General features: G+C 40.9%; 2 protein-coding genes across 4 annotated transcripts in view; both read left to right on the top strand.

The window, feature by feature from the left end:
* LOC109622815 (uncharacterized) overlaps positions 1-24520 on the top strand; it is an 83688-nt gene that overhangs the window by 43813 nt on the left and 15355 nt on the right. The gene's annotated exons all lie outside the window — the stretch shown is intronic.
* LOC109422145 (uncharacterized) lies at positions 8628-13256 on the top strand. 2 transcript variants are annotated; one of them, XM_062850767.1, is made up of 3 exons: positions 8628-9063; positions 9125-9210; positions 9269-13256. In XM_062850767.1, exon 3 carries the CDS (start codon positions 10488-10490, stop codon positions 12381-12383), a length of 1896 nt encoding a protein of 631 aa, XP_062706751.1. In that variant the 5' UTR covers positions 8628-9063; positions 9125-9210; positions 9269-10487; the 3' UTR covers positions 12384-13256. The 2 variants fall into 2 exon arrangements, with proteins under 2 accessions (XP_062706751.1, XP_062706752.1); XM_062850768.1 differs by having other exon boundaries at positions 9125-13256.

Genomic DNA, 24520 nt, shown 5'->3' with positions numbered 1-24520 from the left:
AAGTTCCTGGACTAATGCCTGGAGCATTAGGTTTTTTTTATTATCGTACAAATTGGTACGAAGGTTCTGAAGGCTAATATTTTTTTTTCATAGGTAAGGATCATATATATTTGAAAAACTAAACTAAAAAAATCAGGGTAGCCTAATTTTCCCGAAAACTCCAGTGAAAAACAAACATTTTCCACAGACACCACCTACTTTGAAAAATCATAACTCTAGAGCGAAGCATCATAGACACATTTTTTTTGTGAAATCAAAAACAAATTTTCTCAGAAATTCCTAGATGTATTTCTGGAAGAAATCCTAGAAATTTTTCTGGACAAATTCCTGGCGGATTCCCTGGAGAAGTTAATGGAAAAATTTCTGAAGGAGGCATCCCAGAAGAAGTTCCTGGAGTAATGCCTGGAGCACTATAGAAATTCCTGATGAAATTCCAAGACAAATTTCTAGAAGAATTCCCAGAGAAATTTCTGGAGGAATTCAAGGAGGAATTCTTGGAGGAATCTCACGGAAGAACCCTTAGAGGAATCCCTGCAGGATTTTCTGGTATATTCTTGGAGGAATTCCTGGTGCAATTTCTAGAAGAACCCGTAAAATAACTCCTGGACAGATTTCTAGAGGAGTTGAAATTCATGGATTAATTCCTGGAGAAACCTGCAAGAATTTCTGGAGGAATCACTTGGAGAAATTCCTATAGAATTTCCTGAAGCATCTCCTGAAAGAATTTAGGAAGCAATTTCTGAAAGATTTCCTGCATAAATTCCTGGAAGAGTGCTGTAGGACAATGATATATATTGCCCATTTTACTGGCATATTACCAGGTTTGCTGGTATGTCTGAAACATACTGGAAAAACTTGTAATTAGAAGGCACGAAATGTTGCTAATTGACAAATTGAGAGATGAAATTTGTGAAAAAAATCGCGTTCTGGTGGGATTCGAACCCACGACTCCGTATTCGCTAGACCGGCGCTTTAACCAACTAAGCCACAGAACAGGTAATGGTTCTGCGGAATAGAAAGCCAAACTGACTCCGAAGCCGCACCGTGAACACTCCTATTTCACAAACTCATCTCTCTTTTCGGCTTAGATGCCAATCCACAACACACTCCTGTTTGTGCCCACTAACGACAAGTGCGAGCGAATTATTTATATGAAGCCGAGACTTACTCTCGCACTCCGCATACCTAGCCACCAGGCAGTTTGTTTTACTGGTGTCTAATTAGTATGCGTCGAGAGTGCTGTAGGAATTTCCGAAGAAATTCCTGGAGGGATTCCTGGATCAATTTCTGAAGAAATACCTGCGGTAAATCTTGGTGGACTTTCTGGAGGAGCCCCTGGAGACATTGCGGTAGTAGTTTCTGAGGAATTCCTTGAGGAGTTCCTGAAGGAATTCCTATATGAATTCCCGAAGGACTTTCTGAAGAAATTCCTGGGGTATTTCTGAAGAAACCTCTTAAGGAATTCCCGCAAAAAATCTTAGAGAAATTTCTACAGAAATTCTTGGATGAATCCCTGGAGGAATTCTTGAAAAGTACCCTGCAGATTCCCTGCAACAAATTTCTGGAGGAACCTTAGAAGGAATTCCTGGAGGAACTTCCAGACGAGTTCTAGGCGGAATCTCAGGAGGAATTTCTGGATAAATTTCTATTGGAAATCTTGGGGAAATTCCATGGAACTATTCATGGAAGAATTGTAGGAGGAATCACTTAATTAATTCTTCGAGGAATCCTTCAATGGATTCCTGGAAGAATCTCTAGAGGAATTCTGGAAGGAATCCATGGAGGAATTTCTGAATAAATTCCTAGAGAAATTCCTAGAGGAATTCTGAGAGGAGTTTCTAATGGAGTTCCAGGAGAAATTTCCAGAGGAATTTCTGGAGGAATTACAGGAGCAATTTCAGAAGTAATTTCTGGAAAAATTACTGGAGGAATCATCGGTGGAATTTCTGGAGGAATTCCTGGAAGAATTCCTGAAGGAATTGCTGTACGAATTTCCGAAGAAATTCCTATACGAATTCCTGGATCCATTCCTGTATTAACTCCCGGAGGTATTGCTGAAGAAATACCTGGGGTAACTTTTTGTGAAATTCGTGGTAGAACTCCTGGAGGAGTCCCTGGAGAAATGCCTGGATAAAATCCTGGAAGAATACCTGGAATAATTCTTGAATAAATTCCGGAAAGAATTCCTGGGGAATTTTTTAATAGAAACCCTTGAGGATTTCCTGGATTCTGAAAAAGTATTTGAAGGAATTCCTAGTGAAATCTCAGAAGGAATTTATTCAGGAATCCCAGGAAAAATTATTGGATTATTTCTTGGATAAACTCCGGGAGGAATTCTTGGGATAATTTCTTAATGAATCTCTGGAGGATTTTTTAGATAATTTTTTGGAGAAATTGCGGTAGTAGTTTCTGAAGGAATCCTGGAGGAACCCCTGGATAAATTCCTGGAGACATGACTGTATCAATTCCTCTCGAGAAATTCCTTAAGAAATCCCTGGAGGAAACCCTGGAGAATTTCCTTGAAGAATCCCTGGAGAAATTCCTGGACTAATGCCTGGAGCAATCTCTGGATAAATTTTTAGATGAGATCTTGGTGGAGTTTTTAGAAGAATACTGGGAGGCACCTTTAGAAGAACTCCCGGAGTAATCTCTAGATGAATTCCTGGAGAAATCCCGGGATGAGTCCATGGAGAAACTCCCAGAAGAAATTTCTGAAGAAACCTCTTGAAAAATTTATATAGGAATCCTTAGAGAAATTTGTGGAGAAATTCTTGGAAGAATCCCTGGGAAAATTCTTGGAAAAATCCCTGGAGGAATCCCTGAAGCAATTTCCGGAGGAACCTCATGAGGAATGCCTGGAAAGTTCTGGACAAATTCCTGCAGGAAGGTCTGCACAAATTCCTAGCGGAATCCCAAGAAGAATTCCTGGATTAATTTGTAAAGGATTTTTGGGGAAATTCTATGGAACTATCCCTGGAAGAGTTCTTGAATGAATTCCTGGAGGAATCTCGAGAGAAATTCTGGAAGTAATTACTGGGGTAATTTCTGAAGAAATGCCAAAAGAAATTTCTGCAGAAATTTCAAGAGAAATTTCTGAAGAAACTCCAAGAGAAATTTCTGAAGAAGTTCAAAGAGAAATTTCTAGAGGAATTCCCAGAGAAATTTTTGGAGGAATTCCAGGAGGATTTTCTGGAGGAATTACTACAGGAATCATCGGTGGAATTTCTGGAGGGATCCATGAAATAAATCCTGGAGGAATGTGCAGAGGAGACCCTAGAGAAGATATTCCTGGATTAATTCTTGGAGGAAACCCTGGAAGAATTTTCGGAGAAATTCATGGAAGAATTCCTGGATCCATTCTTGAATAAATTCCTGGAGTAATTTCTGAGGAAATACCTGGGGTAATTCCTGGAGAAATTCTTGGTAGAACTCTTGCAGGAGTCTCTGCAGAAATGCCTGAATGAAATCCTAGAGAAATGCCAGGAAGAATACCAGGAATAATTTTTGAAAAAAAAAATCCGGGAGGAATTTCAGAAGAAATCCCTTGAGGAGTTCCTGGAGGAATCTCAAGATTCATTCCTGATGAAATACAAAGTTCGATTTCTGAGGAAATTCCAGGAGGAATTTCTGAAGAATTCTCAGGGGAAATACTGAAGAAACCGCTGACACGTGTCCAAGTTTCTGAAGGAATCCAAACAAGAGTTCTTGCAGAAATGTTTAGAATAATCCCGGAATTTGTTTTTGAAAGAATAACAGAAGAAATTTCCGGTGAATCCCTGGAGGAACTCTTGAAGTAATTTCTGAAGAAACCCGATGAGGAATCCCGAAAGCAACCCCATGAGGAACTCTTTATCGAACACAGGAGAGCTTTCTTAGCGAATTCCTGGATAAAGAAATGAAGAAATCAATGTCTGCAGTAATTGTTGAAGGAATACTAGGATCCCTAAAGGTTTTTTTGTACAAATTTTTCAAGCAATTCTTGGAGTATTTTTTTAAGAATCTCTAAGTAAAATTTTCTAAAAGAATTTCTGGAATACATTCCGGCAGAAATACTTAGAATCATTCCAGATGTAATTATTGGAGCAATCTCTAGTGGAATTCTGGAAGGCATATATGGAGAAATCGATGTAGAAATCTCTGAATACCTTCAAAAATACCTTAAAGGATCTCTGGAGAAATTCCTGAAGGAAACCTCGAAAAAGCACTGGAACAATTACTGGAGGAACCTCTAAAGATATCCCAGGACAAATCCCCGAAAAAATGTCTAGTGGAATCCCTAGATGAATTCTTGATTGAATTTCTGGAAGAAGCCATGATGGAATCACTGAAGCAAGCTATGGAAAACAATCTTGCAGGAATTGTTCGTACTCATATAGTTTACGAAACTATGAACAAATTTTAAACAGTCATTTCGATTACTCAAAACTACAATACCGATTTGCATATTCACATATCGGGCGCCCATCCCGCTTAAAATTCATCTCAAGTCAGGCCCCCCCTGGGCCCCCTCCAGGAAAAAATCCTAGTTACGCCAATGGTGATGCGACGAGCCGGGCTCAACAGCCGGGGAACGATTTTCACAAAATCCGGACAATTTGTGTGCTTTGCGGACGACATGGACATTATTGCCAGAACATTTGGAACGGTGGCAGAGCTGTACACCCGCCTGAAACGCGAAGCAGCAAAGGTCGGACTGGTGGTAAATGCCTCAAAAACAAGTACATGCTGGTAGGCGGAACCGAAAACGACCGGATCCGTCTGGGTAGTAATGTTACGATAGACGGGGATACTTTCGAGGTGGTGGAGGAATTCGTCTACCTTGGATCCTTACTAACGGCTGACAACAACGTGAGCCGTGAAATTTGGAGGCGCATCATCAGCGGAAGTCGGGCCTACTACGGGCTCCAGAAAAAACTGCGGTCGAAAAAGATTCACCCACGCACCAAATGCACCATGTACAAAACGCTAATAAGACCGGTGATCCACTACGGGCACGAGACATGGACCATGCTCGAGGAGGACCTGCAAGCACTCGGAGTTTTCGAGCGACGCGTGCTAAGGACGATCTTCGGCGGTGTGCAGGAGAACGGTGTGTGGCGGAGAAGAATGAACCACGAGCTCGCTGCACTTTACGGCGAACCCAGCATCCAGAAGGTGGCCAAAGCTGGAAAGATACGGTGGGCAGGGCATGTTGCAAGAATGCCGGACAACAACCCTGCAAAGCTGGTGTTTGCAACTGATCCGGTTGGCACAAGAAGGCGTGGAGCGCAGAGAGCACGATGGGCGGACCAGGTGGAGCGTGACTTGGCGAGCATTGGGCGCGACCGAGGATGGAGAGCGGCAGCCACGAACCGTGTATTATGGAGAAATATTGTTGATTCAGTTTTATCTTGAATTTGATGTAATACTAAATAAATGAATGGTTTTACAGAAATTCTTTTGGCTATATTTGAATTGCCACTAATGTTATCCGCAAAAGTTGTTTTAAAGTGATCAATTTGACCCCGGATTACGGTACGAGATTCTTAGGGATATGCAATCAAAAACTGTTGAACTAAATAAGATAACAGGTGAACTGGCGTAAAAACCATTCTTGGACATTAACATCTTGTCTTCGAGTAATGACAATTAAAGTGAATCATAGTGATATTACTACATTACATTTTGAACAATTTCAAAGATATTCTAGAGAACTTTCTGATGAAAAGACTGCTTGAGACAAATATCAATATTTATAGATTCATATGACTCTTCTGAATTTCAGGATATACATGTTCCAGAAAGCATCAAGTATCGTATTAAATTTTATAAAACAAAACATATTTAATTTAATTCTAAAAAAAGTCCTGGTACAATCTCTAAGAGTACTTGTGCCTTTGAGCGAAAAGTCCTTGTTCTCATTCGGGTAGGATGCTGATAAAAATTTTGATTAATTTCTTTAATGAATTGCTCCAAGTAATTCTTGATGTAATGTCAGAGGAAAATCAAATAAAAAATTGTGAAAATCTATTACAATTTAAAAATGAAAACATTATTACAATTTAAAAATAATGAGTGAAAAACATTTGGAGGAATATATGAAGGGATTTTTAGTATCTGGTGGCATTCCTAAAAATACGCCTAGTGTAGATCATAAAAGTATTTCTTGTTCAAAAAATTCTGTCGTTTTTCATGAAGTTCTTTGGTGAAAAAAAAAAGTTCGACGAAACCCGGAGTGAATTGTCGGGAAAATCCCTTTTTGGTGAAGCTTTAGCAGAAATTCCCAGCGAAACTTCTGGTCTAGGAAATTCTAGATAATTTAGGGAATTCGTAGTTTCTAGTTAAACTTCCAATTGAAATTATCACGGGAGTTCCAATGAGTATTCAAAAGCATTTGGAGCAATATAGTTGCATGATTTATGGAAGAATTCCCGAATAATGGATCTGCCTCTAAATTTTCATGAAAATACTTTCTCAAAAACAAGTCTTTCAGGAATTCCTGGATAAATTACTGACATATCTAAAAATGTGAGACTTTCATATTGCAATCGCTGATGAAATAACTCAATGCTAGGCGATTTCAGATAAAATCTAAGATTTCTTTAACCTCTTAAATTTCTCCTAAAATTCACGATTTCAGCCTAGAAAACCTGCCTAACTTTCTGCAGTAGCCATTTACGCTACCATGAAGTACACTGATTTCATCATAAGATTTTCCTAAAACTTGTTTCCAAAATTCTTTCATGAGTAATCTCTTCAGATATTCCGCCAGAAGTTCATCTATAATGTTGTTTCTGGATATTCTGTTTCCCAAAAGTACTTACCATGCATTTTTGGAAGAGACTTTGAATATTACTAAGAAATCCACCTATTATTAGATTCGTACAACAAATCCTACAATCATAGTGTTTTCTCTAGGAATTTCGACCCCCTTAAATTATCCTCATTATTTTTGTTTTCTTAAATAACTGCATAATTAGTACTACATGTCATATATAAATTTAACGAATTTTTAATGAAGATGTCGTAACTTCAATGCCCATCATTGGATACGAGACAATCAGATCAAACAACACATGACTTGTTAAATATTTATTAAATTAGTTATAAACTTATTTTCAGGGTCATATGAACACTATGTTAAATCCAAGGATTTGAAAATATTCAATATTATTTCTCTTAAATGTTTCTTAGTAGGTTACGTTTAATTTTCACTGTAAATCCTTATATTTCAGAATCGGGAAAATTTCAAAATGCTACCGGGAAAACCGGGAAAAACTCGAGAATTTTATTTGCCGCTCTGAGTATGTCAGTCTACGACCAGAGCTCCCACTAGGGTTGGTTATTCGATCATCCCTATGGTTGAATGCAGCCGGCCGGCACCACGTGGAGGACGCCAAATACTTACATAGAGGCCTATATTACTTGGCCTATTTCGCAAAAAATATTAATTAGAGATCTATTGTTATATTTTTATTAAAATACATTTTAGAAATCCGGCATTATGTAGTGCACCAATATCGTGCGCACCCTGTAAATACTTTGATTTCTCGCTTTTCACCTCCATTCATTCATTGTTAAAACTAGATACCGCAACTTCCAAAAGGCTGCATGTTTCCATAGTTTATTTTGGAATCTGGTTTCTTTCATTCCTCCAAAACATTGTTGTTGGGTACGCGGTATCTCTTACGTTATCTTTGCTAATTACATTCTGCATTCTTGTTCGCGCATTGCAAACCGCCAACCGGCATGCAAAATAATTTGTGTATCTTCTTAAGACATCAATACCGCCTTAACGACATATGTTCAAAAAAATGTTAATTCAAAGCAAACCAATGACTAGTGAGAGACATTGCCATTGGTTATAAATTAATCAAAACAATCTTATTGGAATAATGTAGCTAACATTCTTGACCAAGATAATTATCATAATTGTATAATTTTGATTGGTTTTCTAATTCTAAGATAGGGGAACTTACGTATTTTCGGCCGTTTTGTTCTCTTCGTCATGGGGGGTTTTTTGAAACCTGTTGACCTCAGAGTTGGCATCAAATCCTTCCCAATCAAGCTGAATTATATGCCCAAATTTCAAGCAATTCGGCCCACAAAAACCCCCCATGACGAAGAGAACAAACCTGCCGATAATACCCTTCGTCACCCTACATAATTTTGTTTGGTTTTCTGAAAAAAGTATATGATCGCTACTGAGTGTAACATAACTTGAAACATCAGCAAGTTTCAACAATTAGGTATTGCTTACAGTCTTTCATCCCCTTAAGAGCTCTCAATCCTGCTAAAACTGAAGTAGATACATGCGAATTATTAGAAATACCATCAAACCCATTACAGCTCTGTGAAGTATAATTTTTATTATTTTGACGAGATCTACGCGGTAAATAAATGCACCAGAGTCCATTCTCGGGTCTGGTTGAGAATCATTTCGAGCTGAGAGAATTATTAGACAGTCTAAGCTGTAAAAGTGTCATCTTATCTGTGCGTTTCGATATTACGAATGGAAAAACGGAAACTTCGACAAGAAAGGCACTAAGACCAAGCCCACTCGTGGGCTTAACACTACACACGCAACAGCACGTCGTTAACGATTTTTAATTTCGTTATCCACCCATTGTAACCGTAGGTTCCAAGTTTTAGACTTTCGGCTCCTCCTCAAATATCCTTCGCCTTTAAACCCCACCTGCCAGTGGGCACCTAATGCCTTGTCCAAATATAAAAACAAAATAAAATCCCAAAACTGACAGCCTCACTGGTGGCGTAATCCTAGCTGTCAAAACTGAGCCAAGTTGTTATTATAATAACACACGTTACTGGGCCGTGTCGTTTATTTGCAGCGGTTTGAGCTACCAGTCTATAAAAAATAGTCTCTATAGAAATTGTCGGCCTAATTAGATCCCTGCGAGGAAGGGTTGCCAACTATTACAAACCGAGTTGTCAAACTTCGTAAAAGTTATCAAACTTCGGATATTCTCTGCGATTTAGCCTTAAACGTTAATCATCAAGGAATTATCAATTTCATTCCGTCCGTGACTATCCCCGATAGTTGAAGTGCGCGTCGGGTAGTTAAAAGTAAAGTGTTTGTTTTAAAAGTATAAGGTGTATATAGTTAATATGTGGTTTTTCTTTATAGATCTTAAAGCTAGTTAAAACTTAAAACTAGTTAAAACTTAGAAGGCTAATAGTACGGTTTTGTGAATTAGTACGATTTGTAGTACGGTTAGTAAGAAAATGTGGTTTAAAAGAAGAAAGGTGAATAATGCGCTTTTGTTAACAGGTTACTTCAATAGAACCATTCAACTAGAGGTTAATTCGCCCTTAACAAAAGGAATTCTCAAGAAAAGGTAGGACTGTGAAAGAATTTGTGAAGTGGTGCAGGAAGAGAGACGGTGACATTTAGGTGTACTAATCCCGGAAATAGGTCCACTTCTGGGCCTTTTCTTTTTTACCTTCGGTGTAAAACCCGGAGGGCTCTATTTCGTGTTCTCGCAGGACCGTCCACGTACATCAGGTCGCTTTACGTTGGTTCGTCGGTCACGACCCACGCTAAACCGTCGCCATCCTGAAAGCCACGGACAAAAGGAATCCAACAATAGCCTATTCACTGTGACGCCGGGTGGAACAATAGACCGTCCCCGGCTACGCCATTTTGGGGATTGGTTGCCCACCTACCCTACTGGAGTCAAGAAGCTCGCCGTAGTGTCCCATCGTACCCCGGCGGTCACCTCGAATTGCAGATTGCCCTGCCAACCCCGAAGAAAGTTGCCCGCTGTCGACCGAGTAAAGGTCATACGGGTGAAGTACTGTTAGAAGCCCCCCACAATACCGGCCGAGGGCCCTCCGATGCATGCATGCCACCGTGAACCACCAAGCTAGCCACCGATCCGCACCACCGCTGTCCACGCCACCACCGTCTGCACCACCGCCGTCCACCGTTCCGATGTAAAAGCGCAAGTACACCTTATTATTAATGTCACCTTTCTCTCATTAGGGTCCCAATATGGGCCGAATAAATGTAGATGTAAGATTGTAAAATTGGTGGTTGATTTCTACTAGAAAACCCCGCATTTAACATATATACGCCCTTTTTGAATATTGGTCGTTTCCCGTGCCCAAAAAGGGGGCTTTCATACCTCGATCTGGGTAGTCCGCTGGTTGAAATACGATTTTACCTTGTTTTGGTTAACTTTGATCGCATAACGTTGTTGGTTTCCTCCCCCTCATACGGATTTGACAGCTGACCACTAAAATCCTGCTCCTGCTAAAGGTGAGTGACCAGTCGTGCTTATGTAACGGTGCTATTAGAAATAAGCGACCCCGTGCTCGAATACTTCCCACCCACTATTTTCCCACTGAGCAGCCGAGGGGCTACAAAATTGGCGCCCAACAAAAAATCATTGTAATAGCATTCGTTCATTGACAAGAATTTCAGAAATCCCTGTATAGAGGGGAACCAAACAATTCTTGTTTATTTTGGTTTCGTTCTCCAAACGAAAATGGATTTAGAGTTCGAGGTGCAATATAAACAGCTAATGGTGCATCATTTGGAGAGGCACGAAATTGAATACGAGTTGGCCATTAGAGCCGTGCAGTTTGAACCCTCAGAGTCTCGATCGGCAATCCAAAGGAGACTCAGGGATCGTTTGAAGGAAGAAAAAGGACTGAATACTTTAGATGTTGATTTTCTTAGGTTCGATAAAACGGTAGATGCAGAGATCAAAACAATTGATGCGAATGTTGAACAAATTCGAGAATACCTTGAGAATGAAGTGCGATTCGAAGGATTTAAGGACAGCTTGAAGACCCGGCTCGTGCATTATTTTGCTCGGGTTCGCCGTGCTCAGGAATATGCTGAGGCGGACGAGGATCTTACAGATTTCGACAAGCTCCTCTGTTCAATTCGAGGGCTTATGAACACCCATTTTTCGATATTTTCGCCGATTCAATCGTTTAGGGAAGAAGTTATGCAGGAGATCGTACGGTCGGTATCAAATTTGAAGTTGGGAGCAGTTCCGAAAAACAATAAATCTAAGAAAGGAGAAAAGGCAGATCAAAGCCACTCAAAATCTCCCGAAGGTCAAGGCCTGGATCTTAGTGCCTCGGAGAGAGAGGACAGAGAGTTAGGGGCAGTCGCTCGTCAGGAATCTTCGCGTCGCGTTTTGAAGTCGTACAGAAAATCCGGAAGAGAAGTTGGATCAATGTCAGAGGTGCTCGCCTCATTGTATCCGTTCGTGCAGCCGCCTCACGCATATGGTGGGCCTCGTAAAGATGTTAGTCAAGACTCGAACCAGTCGGAAAAAGTCATTCGTAAATTCTCGCTTAGTCATCGGTCAAAGTCAAGGCCAAGTCCAGCGGCCGAGACATCGGATTCAGTTGTAGAGTCTGATCCGCCGAGTAGTGCGTCGTCATCGGAACCACCGGTAGAGAGACATCGGGCGAATCGTCACCGCCGCCGTGCACCACCTAAGAGTAGGCCGGTTTCGGAGTGGAACATTAAATATGACGGAAGAGACCAAGGTCAAACCCTCATGAAGTTCATTAAAGAAGTTGATTTTTATGCAAAGTCCGAGAACGTGTCGAAGCGCGAACTTTTCCGATCCGCGATCCATTTATTTAAAGATCAAGCCAAGTCGTGGTTCATGTCCGGCGTAGAAAACGAGGATTTCGCGAATTGGGATGAACTCGTAGCGGAACTCAAACGAGAGTTCCTTAGTCCCGATCATGATCACGTGAACGAGATTAAAGCGATATCGCGGAAACAAGGGCCCAAGGAACGTTTTTCTGATTACCTTTCCGAGTTACAAAAGATTTTCAACTCTCTCACGAAACCGATTTCAGAGAAAAAGAAGTTTGAAATTGTTTATCGCAACTTACGGTCGGATTACAAGGGTCACGCGGTTGCGTCGAATATTGACAATCTGGCAGACCTGAAAAGGTTTGGCAGACAGTTAGATTCGACATATTGGTACAAATATACCCCCAATAATCAAGATCAGGTCGCGTCGCGAAACAAAGCACAGGTTAACGAGGTTCGTGAGTCCAGATACCAACCAAAACCGCCGGGAGAGGATCAGAAGAAGTCGTTCAAGTCCCGAAGCTTCTATCGGTCGCGAAAAGAAGGGTCAGGAGAAGAAGACCAACCCATGAAAAAGTCGTCGCGTGAAAATCCCAGGAACTTAACGTCAGAAGCGAAAAACCCAGAAGAACCCAGACTATCGCGAGCTTGGGTCGATAGGTATGTGCCTCCTGAAGAAGGCACATGTTTCAATTGCAGACGCCAGGGGCACGATCATACCCAATGCACCTATTATCGTAACAAGTTCTGCCTAAGATGCGGGTTGCATCAGGTTGAAACTAAAAATTGCCCGTATTGTGCAAAAAACTTCAAATAGACTACCTGAGAGGGCAGGTCAGTCCACCCAATGTCAAAAATCCCTCATCCCCAACCATACAAGACAGTCTTCATCACTCTGGCTATAGCCGAGTACACGAATCCGATTATAGTACCCCTGTAGAAACCCACCTTGATGAACTGTTCGTACGGGTCGATAATGACGATAGACCATTTGTACAAATTTCCGTATTCGACGTCCCAATTACTGGACTGCTCGATAGTGGAGCCCACCGAAGCATATTAGGTTTAGGAGCGACAAAGCTCATTAAAAAGTTCAAATTGAAAGTTTTCCCAACCAGTGTCGAGCTAGTAACGGCCAGTGGTCAGAAACTAGAGGTCACTGGATACGTGAACCTGCCCATTTACTTTAACGGCCAGTCCAAACTGATTGCTACGTTGATCGTACCAAATCTTAAAAGAAGGCTTCTTCTAGGTACTGATTTCTGGAAGGCCTTCAACATAGTCCCAACTGTCCAATCAGTTGTGGTAGAAGAACTAGACGAAACGGTGGAAGAAAGCTCATTATCGAACGACCAGCTCCAAGAACTGGAAACGGTCAAAGAACAGTTCAAAATTGCCATAGATGGTCAATTAGACACCACACCATTGATTGCCCACCGCATTGAGCTTACCGAGGAGGCCAAACGGTTGGCCCCAGTTCGGATTAATCCATTCCCAACATCTCCAAAACGGCAAGAACAAATCAATAAAGAACTCGATAACATGCTCGAAGCGGGTATCATTGAACGGTCCTACAGTAGCTGGGCACTGAGGCTAGTCCCTGTGGACAAACCGGATGAAACCGTGCGACTGTGCCTTGATGCACGAAAATTGAATGAGCGCACCCTCAGAGACTCATACCCACTTCCCCATGCAGACAGGATTCTCAGCCGGTTGGGTCCCTGCAAATATATTTCGACCATTGACCTTTCAAAAGCGTTTCTACAGGTCCCCCTCGATCCCAAATCAAGAAAACTCACGGCGTTTTCCGTTCTAGGCCGTGGACTGTTCCAGTTCACCCGTATGCCCTTCGGACTTGTCAATAGCCCGGCTACACTGTCTCGGCTAATGGACAGGGTCCTGGGTGCGGGTGAACTAGAACCTAAAGTCTTCGTTTACCTAGACGATATAATCGTCCTAAGCGAAACTTTCGAGGAACACCTCGCCTTGCTTAGAGAAGTTGCAGCCCGTCTGAGCCGAGCCAACTTGTCCATCAACATTCAGAAGTCAAAGTTTTGCGTTTCTGAATTACCTTATTTGGGTTATATTCTGACTAACCAAGGTCTGAAGCCCAATCCCGACCGTGTAGAGGCTATAATAAACATTGAACGTCCTAATAGCATACGAGCCTTAAGACGATTCTTGGGCATGAGTAACTATTACCGGCGTTTTATTGCCCAGTATAGCGAAGTGGTTCGCCCACTAACCGATTTACTCAAAAATAAACCCAAAACGGTCCGGTGGAACGATTTGGCCGAGACGTCATTCATAAAAATCAAGGAACTGCTGATTAACGCACCACTGTTAGCCAACCCAGATTTCAATATGCCCTTTTCCATTCACTGTGATGCGAGCGATACGGCCATTGCCGGGGTACTGACCCAAGAGCGGAACGGCCAGGAACAGCCAGTGGCGTACTTCTCACATAAACTATCAGGTCCAGAACAACGTTATTTCGCTACGGAGAAGGAGGCGTTAGCCGTCATCAAATCCGTGGAGAAATTTAGATGCTATGTCGAAGGCTCGAAGTTTACGGTTGTCACCGATGCTTCAGCACTCACGTACATTTTACGCAGTAGTTGGCGCACTTCCTCCCGACTCTGCAGATGGAGCATAGAACTTCAACGACATGACATGACTATCAAGCACCGGCGGGGTGTAGATAATGTGGTGCCTGATACTCTGTCAAGGTCGGTTGAAGTACTAGCTCTTAATCCCAAGGCCACCGACTGGTACGCTAAAATGCTTAAAAATGTCCACGAGGATCCGGAGAAATACAAGGATTTCCGACTGGAAAACGGAGCCTTAATGAAACTGGTATCTTCGCAGGGAGACTCGCTTGACTACCATTTTGAATGGAAGATCTGTGTTCCGAAGGACATGAGAGAAAATGTCCTAGTCGAAGAGCATGATGACGCTCTGCACCTTGGAACAGATAAAACAATCGCTCGCATTAAAAAGAAATACTACTGGCCGAATATTGCAACGGACGTGCGACTGCACATCCGCAAATGTTCAACCTGTCTTGAGAGCAAACCGTCCAATCGTGCCCAAAAACCAGCAACGGGGTCTCCCAGGTTGGCCACAAAACCCTTCCAGATTGTTGCCCTGGATTTTATACAATCGCTACCTCGTAGCAAAAATGGAAAATCCCACTTACTGGTGGTGATGGACATATTCTCCAAGTTCAGTTTACTGTTCCCAGTGCGAAAAATCAGCGCCCCCCAAGTCTGTGAAATCCTTGAAAATAACTGGTTCCGACGGTATTCGGCTCCGGAAATTATTATATCGGACAATGCCTCCACATTCCTTTCCGCAAACTTTAAAGATTTGCTCCAAAAGTTCCACGTTCAACACTGGACTAACCCTCGGCATCACAGTCAGGCTAATCCAGTTGAACGCCTAAACCGCACGATTAACGCCTGCATACGAACTTACGCTAGATCTAATCAGACCCTTTGGGACACCAAAGTGTCCGAGATCGAGTTTGTCCTGAATAATACCCCCCACGGAGCCACTGGATTTAGTCCCTATCGAATTCTATTCGGCCACGAAATTGTGGGCCGAGGCGACGAACACCGTCTGGATCGCGATCTGAGAGAAATTTCGGATGAAGAAAGACTGGAGAAAAAACGATCCATTGATGAGCACATTCATTCACTGGTTATTAAGAACCTTCAACGTCAATTCACCAAAAATTCACATGTTTACAATACTCGTAACAAGTCCTTCGCACCGGTGTACACTGTAGGTGAAAAGGTGTACAAAAGGAATTTCCGGCAGTCATCTGCACCTCACAGCTACAATGCGAAGCTTGGTCCCTGCTATCTCCCGTGTACCGTCGTAGCTCGCGTAGGCACCAATACCTACGAGTTGGCGGACGAAAGTGGAAAATCCATCGGTGTATTCTCCGCGGCAGACCTGAAACCCGGGCAGTGCTGAAATGAGAAATTAAAATCAAAATCTATAAACTCAACATTTTTTTGGAAACATAATTCTAAAACTTCCTTGTTTAGCTGCGGCCGAGCTAGACACCTCGTTACACCTGTAACAAAAACAAAACAAACTATTAGTCCTACAATCAAAACACCTTAAAACTGCACGGGGGCAACATTACGAAAATTCACACATCCAAAATATCACTCCGAATGGCTTGCTCCATTGAATACATCTATACGATGGCTGTAAGAAATCGAATTGAATGGTACCTAAACTGATGAATGTACAGCAGCTGTTGTTTCATGTGCGCACTTTTTCTCCGATGCATTCAACGGAAAAACCCATTCAGATCCGATTTCATTTCCGATTTTATTATATTTACACCTACCTGTTCTGGAATCCAAATTTAAAGGTCCGTATTTTTGTGCCAGCTTCGTCCAACTGTTGTTTGGTTCTCCTCACGTACACAATAATTCCGTCCCTCAAACCTCTGTTTGACAGTTAACGTGTCTTTGTGTTGGTGAGTGACTAGTATGGCGTTTCTTTCCGAATGAGTGAAAGAGTTGTGCGTAACGCACCGTGCTGCCAGATTTATTTACAACACATTCTGTTTTCAATTTTGGAAACAAGAAATGATGTTGATTTTCATGTATTGTTTTCACCTCTTGCTCAGTCAAAATGAATGAGTTTCATTCATTTTGAACTGGGATGACGGGGTAAATGTAACCGTAGGTTCCAAGTTTTAGACTTTCGGCTCCTCCTCAAATATCCTTCGCCTTTAAACCCCACCTGCCAGTGGGCACCTAATGCCTTGTCCAAATATAAAAACAAAATAAAATCCCAAAACTGACAGCCTCACTGGTGGCGTAATCCTAGCTGTCAAAACTGAGCCAAGTTGTTATTATAATAACACACGTTACTGGGCCGTGTCGTTTATTTGCAGCGGTTTGAGCTACCAGTCTATAAAAAATAGTCTCTATAGAAATTGTCGGCCTAATTAGATCCCTGCGAGGAAGGGTTGCCAACTATTACAAACCGAGTTGTCAAACTTCGTAAAAGTTATCAAACTTCGGATATTCTCTGCGATTTAGCCTTAAACGTTAATCATCAAGGAATTATCAATTTCATTCCGTCCGTGACTATCCCCGATAGTTGAAGTGCGCGTCGGGTAGTTAAAAGTAAAGTGTTTGTTTTAAAAGTATAAGGTGTATATAGTTAATATGTGGTTTTTCTTTATAGATCTTAAAGCTAGTTAAAACTTAAAACTAGTTAAAACTTAGAAGGCTAATAGTACGGTTTTGTGAATTAGTACGATTTGTAGTACGGTTAGTAAGAAAATGTGGTTTAAAAGAAGAAAGGTGAATAATGCGCTTTTGTTAACAGGTTACTTCAATAGAACCATTCAACTAGAGGTTAATTCGCCCTTAACAAAAGGAATTCTCAAGAAAAGGTAGGACTGTGAAAGAATTTGTGAAGTGGTGCAGGAAGAGAGACGGTGACATTTAGGTGTACTAATCCCGGAAATAGGTCCACTTCTGGGCCTTTTCTTTTTTACCTTCGGTGTAAAACCCGGAGGGCTCTATTTCGTGTTCTCGCAGGACCGTCCACGTACATCAGGTCGCTTTACGTTGGTTCGTCGGTCACGACCCACGCTAAACCGTCGCCATCCTGAAAGCCACGGACAAAAGGAATCCAACAATAGCCTATTCACTGTGACGCCGGGTGGAACAATAGACCGTCCCCGGCTACGCCATTTTGGGGATTGGTTGCCCACCTACCCTACTGGAGTCAAGAAGCTCGCCGTAGTGTCCCATCGTACCCCGGCGGTCACCTCGAATTGCAGATTGCCCTGCCAACCCCGAAGAAAGTTGCCCGCTGTCGACCGAGTAAAGGTCATACGGGTGAAGTACTGTTAGAAGCCCCCCACAATACCGGCCGAGGGCCCTCCGATGCATGCATGCCACCGTGAACCACCAAGCTAGCCACCGATCCGCACCACCGCTGTCCACGCCACCACCGTCTGCACCACCGCCGTCCACCGTTCCGATGTAAAAGCGCAAGTACACCTTATTATTAATGTCACCTTTCTCTCATTAGGGTCCCAATATGGGCCGAATAAATGTAGATGTAAGATTGTAAAATTGGTGGTTGATTTCTACTAGAAAACCCCGCATTTAACATATATACGCCCTTTTTGAATATTGGTCGTTTCCCGTGCCCAAAAAGGGGGCTTTCATACCTCGATCTGGGTAGTCCGCTGGTTGAAATACGATTTTACCTTGTTTTGGTTAACTTTGATCGCATAACGTTGTTGGTTTCCTCCCCCTCATACGGATTTGACAGCTGACCACTAAAATCCTGCTCCTGCTAAAGGTGAGTGACCAGTCGTGCTTATGTAACGGTGCTATTAGAAATAAGCGACCCCGTGCTCGAATACTTCCCACCCACTATTTTCCCACTGAGCAGCCGAGGGGCTACACCATTTTCGCACCGGTCGTTCGTTTCCATGTGAGTAAAATAATGATCGGTCGCCTTTCCGCACCGGTGGTCTCTATTCTATCCGTACCATCGGTTTTTTGCACTTCCGTAAATCATCGCAATATTTTGTTTATTTCTATGGTGTTATTGCAAATCTTATTCAGTATAATAATCTGTGCTCATATTTTGAAAGAAGGGGTTTTGGATAAGACTGAAAACTGTTAGTAAAAATTGAACTCAAATAAATAATTCCCTTGGAGATTTGTACCAGTTTTGGTGCGTTTCAAGATATCATTTTCTCAATAATGTATGATTGTAGTTGATCCCGGAATTCAAGCAATCTTCTTTAAATTATATGTTTGTTGCTTACTGTATGACTAGTAGGTTGAAATTTTATCTAAAATAATATCCATCTCTTCGATATCCATGTTGCCTTTCTCGCAAGAAATTTATCTGAATTTGAGATTTTGAGCATCTTTTTTAATAATTAGGTTTATTGAATAATTACATCCCTTGCATTTCCAACACATTTATTACGTTGTTGTCTCCTTTACAACTTCGCGTAGGTCAAAATTCTTGAATCCTGGTCATAGTAGAAGCTGTCTTCTAACAGTCTGCGATAAGTTTGCGCAACCTTTTTCCATAAACGTGTATTTTAACATCAGCTAATTCTATACTCAGTCACCACCTTTTAGTTACAAAGCATCAATCGGAAATCTTAATATATATTGCGATATTTTATATACTAGTATATGAATATTTTGTTGGAAGCAGATTCTATGCGCTTGAAGTAGACTGCGTATTTGTGAAAGTACATAATGAGCCCACTCTCTTTTTTGGCACTTCATACAACATTTGTTGTATTTTAGCATCCAACACTTGCTTTTTCTATAACGAGGAACCTACAATATGGCAGTCCTGCACACCGCCCATTTTAATTGATGAAACTTGGCAGCTCGACTTCAGTTTTTTAGATTTTTATCGGTATGATTAAAGTTTGTTTTTACAAAAAAAAAATAACTGTAGTGTTTTTATGATATCTGAATTGAGTTAGGTACAGTCAAAGCATCTTTGAAAAATCATAACTACTCAAATCTAATCTTATACATATGCACCCAGTACGCGGAATCACCCTGGAAAGCAATCGTGTTACTTTTCTTGTCAATATTGATGCTTGCAGCATATCAGGACACATACATCAAAGCGGCCAGGTCTATTGCGTTGTATTTACGCGCAAAGTGTTCTTCGAAATACTTGGAGTACATAATATTTTCTTTCGGTAAGATACTTCTCGAATTTACAGGGGAGGAAGGATGCGTATACCAAACGATCCAGATTACATGTTGATGAATATGTTTAAATATATAAGAATGTGTATGATAGAGCTATGAATAAAAAATGTGTAATATTGGAAAAATCTCCCCTATTGTTGGGTTGTTTTTATAGATCTAAATAATGTCGAACCTCCTATTCTGTATGATCGTTGTTATTCACATGGGGTTGTCGCAGATTTTTTTACTGCTTTCCCCTATTGTTTCTACAAGGGTGAAGTTACTCATTTCGCACACTTTCTTCCTAATGTCTCGTTTATTTAATTTATATTTTCAAATTTATATTTAATAAACCACCCACTGACGACCACTTTTTTTTTAAAAAAAGCAATCAAACCAAAACTCCTTTGCCTTTTTCGAAATATTCACGACAAAACGAAAGGCGATGCACAGCTCTTTCAAAGCGGGGATCTCAGCCCGGAAAGTGAAGAAAGAAAACCTTGTGGTCACTTATTACCGTCAAATGGTATCTTTCCGGGTTAGAAAATACGCACATCTTCTCACCGGAATCTGCGACGGATGACGATAATTTTGGAACTTGTCGGAACGAACTTCGCGAGTTATTTATTTGGACATTTTTCTAAATGTGCGAAACCAAACTTTACTTGCAGCGTAGAAACCCCGGCTCAAGCATGTACGTGTTAAAAAAGCAAAACTCACTGAATCACTATACATTTTAAATATAAGTTTCGAAACGATCGGCCAAATAAAAACTAAAAGTGCGATTATGAACAATCGTAACTATTTTAAGAGAAAATCAATACATTTTCGATATGCATGATCCTAAAATAAGAAGGGAAAACTTTATTCAAAACATACTTAAGCAAAGCTTGTCAATTTAAACCTATTAGTTTTCTGCGTTTGTATTGTCACTCTATCACAATTTTATGTCAGACAATTTGTTGTGTTATTCGTGTAACGATCTATTATATTATTTGGTTGAAAATTTCAAAGCAAGTAAAAATAAAAATTTTGAATATTTGATGCAAACTAAAATAAATTTCTACCTATACAAAACAAGAAAATCATTCTCTTGAAACTATATACCGGGCAACAAATCCATACTCATGTTCTTTCGTCTCCTCTTTACGCTACCCAGAGAGCTCAACGCGAGAGAGCGCACGAGCCTACGGATAGAGACCGTACTTTGCGTGTCTTTATATTCTAAGCCCTGCTACGAACCGTACGTAAACTTTTCGCTTTCGAGCCCTACTTAGCAGCGACCGGTGCGGTTCGTTTCTTTGTTCGGGGCTCTACTTACCGTTAAAACGCTTGATTGAGCCCATGGAGTGGGCTTGGTCTAAGTGAATTTGCTGTGGAAGTGTTTGCCGAACACTGAGCTTCGTAGCTAGCTTTGTTCCAGTCAGTAGGGACGTACAGTAGGGCCACCTATAACACAGTGCCACACACTCTACGCCCACTTTATTTCATCGAGAAATTGCGGTGGGCGTATCATAGGCACCGTGTTATAGGAGTTCCGACTGTAAAAGCACCAAAAAGTAGGTGTTGCTTATGGTGCTCAATGTTGTTCATCATTCTACCCGACGCATGTAGCATAGGCAGGGGAATGATATGCTTTCATTATTTGCGTACCCTGTCACTAACGATCGTGACGTGTCTATCTTCGTTAAAAGTAAACATGTTAATTGCTTCCAATCTACTGATCGATAACATCAGTTTTGGCTATAATTACTCATATAGTTTCCCATATCGGTTGTACTGAATGGTGTAGAATGTTGGGTTCTGTGCTCCTCTGTCTTACTGCAGGTTGCTTTCTGAATTCTTTGTACTTTGGTTTATCGAAGCTCAATCATCAACTGGATGCTTCTGAAGAGACTGTAGTGCATTTCCTCAGTATAACCTGTTATTTTTGGGGTTCCGTGTTTGACGATAGGAAACCAATAAATAACTCGTGGAACTTGTTTCAATCACTACATGTGCGGCTAAATAGTAGTTTCAGTGATACAAATAATAACTAATTCCCGAGATCATTTAGATTAACACAATGGAAACTAAATTGTAAATTTCTCATAGGAAATTTTTTACTGTTTGTGATATTTCAGTTTCTGAATCACTACGACGAAAGAACGGTTACCTGTGCCCTCAGAATCTAACTCGCCAGCTAATTAGCATACTGCGCAAACTACTCATATACTCGGCAAAATTCAAGCACCATTTCTCAAGCGCACTCTCTGGGAACCACGCGAAGGGCAACTTAAGCAAATATATAGCGACAAATATGCTAATCAATAAATCAATAAATCCAAAAATGCACGCGTCACGTTCGATAAGGATCCGTCGATTCTCCGATTGCAAGATGTTTGTTATTGTTGGTGATGATTTCGACCCGCACCGTACATGGTGAAAGCATCAGCCGGAATAATGGCTTCCATTTAGTAAGTCGCGCGCGGCACACTCATTATCGCGGACTGTAGCACCGGCATCGGGTACTATTCTGCATAGGTGTGTACTAGGGGGTAAATGGGGTGTTGTAATAGATATTCGAAAACATGTAAATTTATGTTACACGACCACCGTTACTCAACTGGGACTGAGCTTGCTTCTCAGCTTACCAAGTGTTTTTATATAACTAAAATGATATAAATTACTCAACATAATTTTGAAAGAATTTGCCAGTTCTTAAATTATTCCTTCTGGAATTCTTAGATTTCCTTCAACTTCCCCAGGTTTTCCTTAACGATTTATTTTAAGGGGTTTCAGAAATTCTTCCATGAATTCTTTATGAACTACTCCGCCAAAAAAACTTGGAATCAGAAGGCACAGAATAATATTGGTGGAAAAAAACTAGCTCTGGTGAGATTGGAACCCTCGACTCCGTTTTCGATAGCCCAGCACCTCAAACATGTAAACCACATAACATGAAATAGAAGGCAAGCGAGCCCTTATCATGAATACTCTCCTTTATCACAATTCACCGTCTTTCGGTTTAGATGCCAATCTCCAGCACAGCCGTGTTCATGTCCGCTTGTGCCCAAAAACTACAAGTGAGAGCGCACAATGGTCCAATTTTGAGAAAAGCTGGCAGAAACATAATTTTTGCACATCTCCTAAATGGCTTTTAGTATATCAATCAACCATCTACAATATCAGAAGCGTTGATTGTCTTTTAAATAAATTGGAAATCATGATTTTGTATCTTTTTACAGCGCTAAATAGCTGCTGATGGAAAAATTGCTGATTTATTGATAAAGAACACCAGCAAGTTCAAACACTACAAAAGTCTAAAAATATAAGTAATTCAATGGCTCCCAGAAGTTTATTCGTAAGCTCTTGTGTATATTAGGCACCTGAAATGAAAAAAGAGACCAAAATAACACTGTTGGCTTCAAAATTAACATCACATAAGTAATAGTACGAGAAATTCTTATACATCAACTTCAAAGTGTCGTACAAATCGCTCCCAGCTTCTCCCCGCGCAGATATTTGGTTCAAACGCTCGTCTAAGTATGCAGAATTGATTGAAGAAAATTGCAGCTGCCAAGAGCTGCCAAAACATTAGCGCCATAATGATATGTGTAAAGCCAACTTGTATGAAAACAGCAATTTTGTTCGGAATTCGTTCGAAGAAATCGGCAAATAATGAAAATGCCGGAAAAACTTGTAATTAGAAAGGCACGAAATGTTGCTAATTGGCAAATTGAGAGATGAAATTTGTGAAAAAAATCGCGTTCTGGTGGGATCCACGACTCCGTATTCGCTAGACCGGCGCTTTAACCAACTAAGCCACAGAACAGGTAATGGTTCTGCGGAATAGAAAGCCAAACTGACTCTGAAACCGCACCGTGAACACTCCTATTTCACAAACTCATCTCTCTTTTCGGCTTAGATGCCAATCCACAACACACTCCTGTTTGTTCCCACTAACTACAAGTGCGAGCGACCACCAGAACGCGATTTTTTTTTCACAAATTTCATCTCTCAATTTGCTACATTTCGTGCCTTTCTAATTACAAGTTTTTCCAGTATGTTTCAGACATACCAGCAAAATCTGGTAAAATGCCAGTAAAATGGGCAATATGTATCATTGTAATGAAAATGCCATTAATATGAAATTGAGAGCTCAATAATGTTTCAGTATATTCATTTAGGCTATAACTAGCAGCCTACTATGATTAGGCAATTTTGCCACGTATTTTCAAATCTGGACCACTGTGGAGCGCATTGTTTTTTGAAGCCGAGATTTACTCATGCACTCCGCATACTTAGCGACCTAATTTAGTAATGCGTCGAGAGCTGGTGTCTAATTTGCACCGCACTGGGCTTTGGAGTGTGTTGGAGTTTATCCCTCAAATTGTCAATTAATAACATTCTATGCCTTCTAAGTACAAGTTTTTCAGTATTATCTTTAGGCCTTTTCCACAAACTACTATAGAGGAGTGTGAACTATAGAGTTCTTTTCGGAACTTCGTATAATGTATTCGTGAATATTTGCTACAGCATTTCCTTCCTAATTTCGCCACCAACTTCGTGAATAATTTATAAGAAGATTCCTGTGAGAATTCTCCCAGCGTTTTCGGGAGTTTATCCTGGCGGGCATTCTATGATTCTTCCAGATTTTTTTTGTGGCGTTCTTCCATGGATTTTTTTTAAAATTCATTTAGAGATCTGTTCAAGAATTATTCTTCTCATTGCTTTGTGATTTTCACCAGGCATTCTCTCGGCAATCCTTCGAAAACTTACTTCAAGTATTAGCGTTATAATGATATGTGTATAACCAATTTGTATGAAAAACAGCAATTTTGTTCGGAATTCGTTCGAAGAAATCGGCAAATAATGAAAATGCCATTAATATGAAATTGAGAGCTCAATAATGTTTCAGTATATTCATTTAGGCTATAACTAGCAGCCCACTTTGATTTGGCAATTTTGCCACGTATTTTCAAATCTGGACCACTGTGGAGCGAATTGTTTTTTGAAGCCGAGATTTACTCATGCACTCCGCATACCTAGCGACCTAATTTAGTAATGCGTCGAGAGCTGGTGTCTAATTTGCACCGCACTGGGCTTTGGAGTGTGTTGGAGTTTAGCCCTCAATTTGTCAATTAATAACATTCTGTGCTTTCTAAGTACATTTTTTTCATTATTATCTTTAGGCCTTTTCCACAAACTATTATAGAGGAGTGTGAACTATAAAGTTCTTTTCGGA

Source organism: Aedes albopictus, chromosome 2 (genome assembly GCF_035046485.1).
Source record: "Aedes albopictus strain Foshan chromosome 2, AalbF5, whole genome shotgun sequence".
Lineage (NCBI taxonomy): Eukaryota > Metazoa > Arthropoda > Insecta > Diptera > Culicidae > Aedes > Aedes albopictus.
Note: the sequence above shows the minus strand (reverse complement) of the source record. Positions and strands in the feature narration are given on the sequence as shown.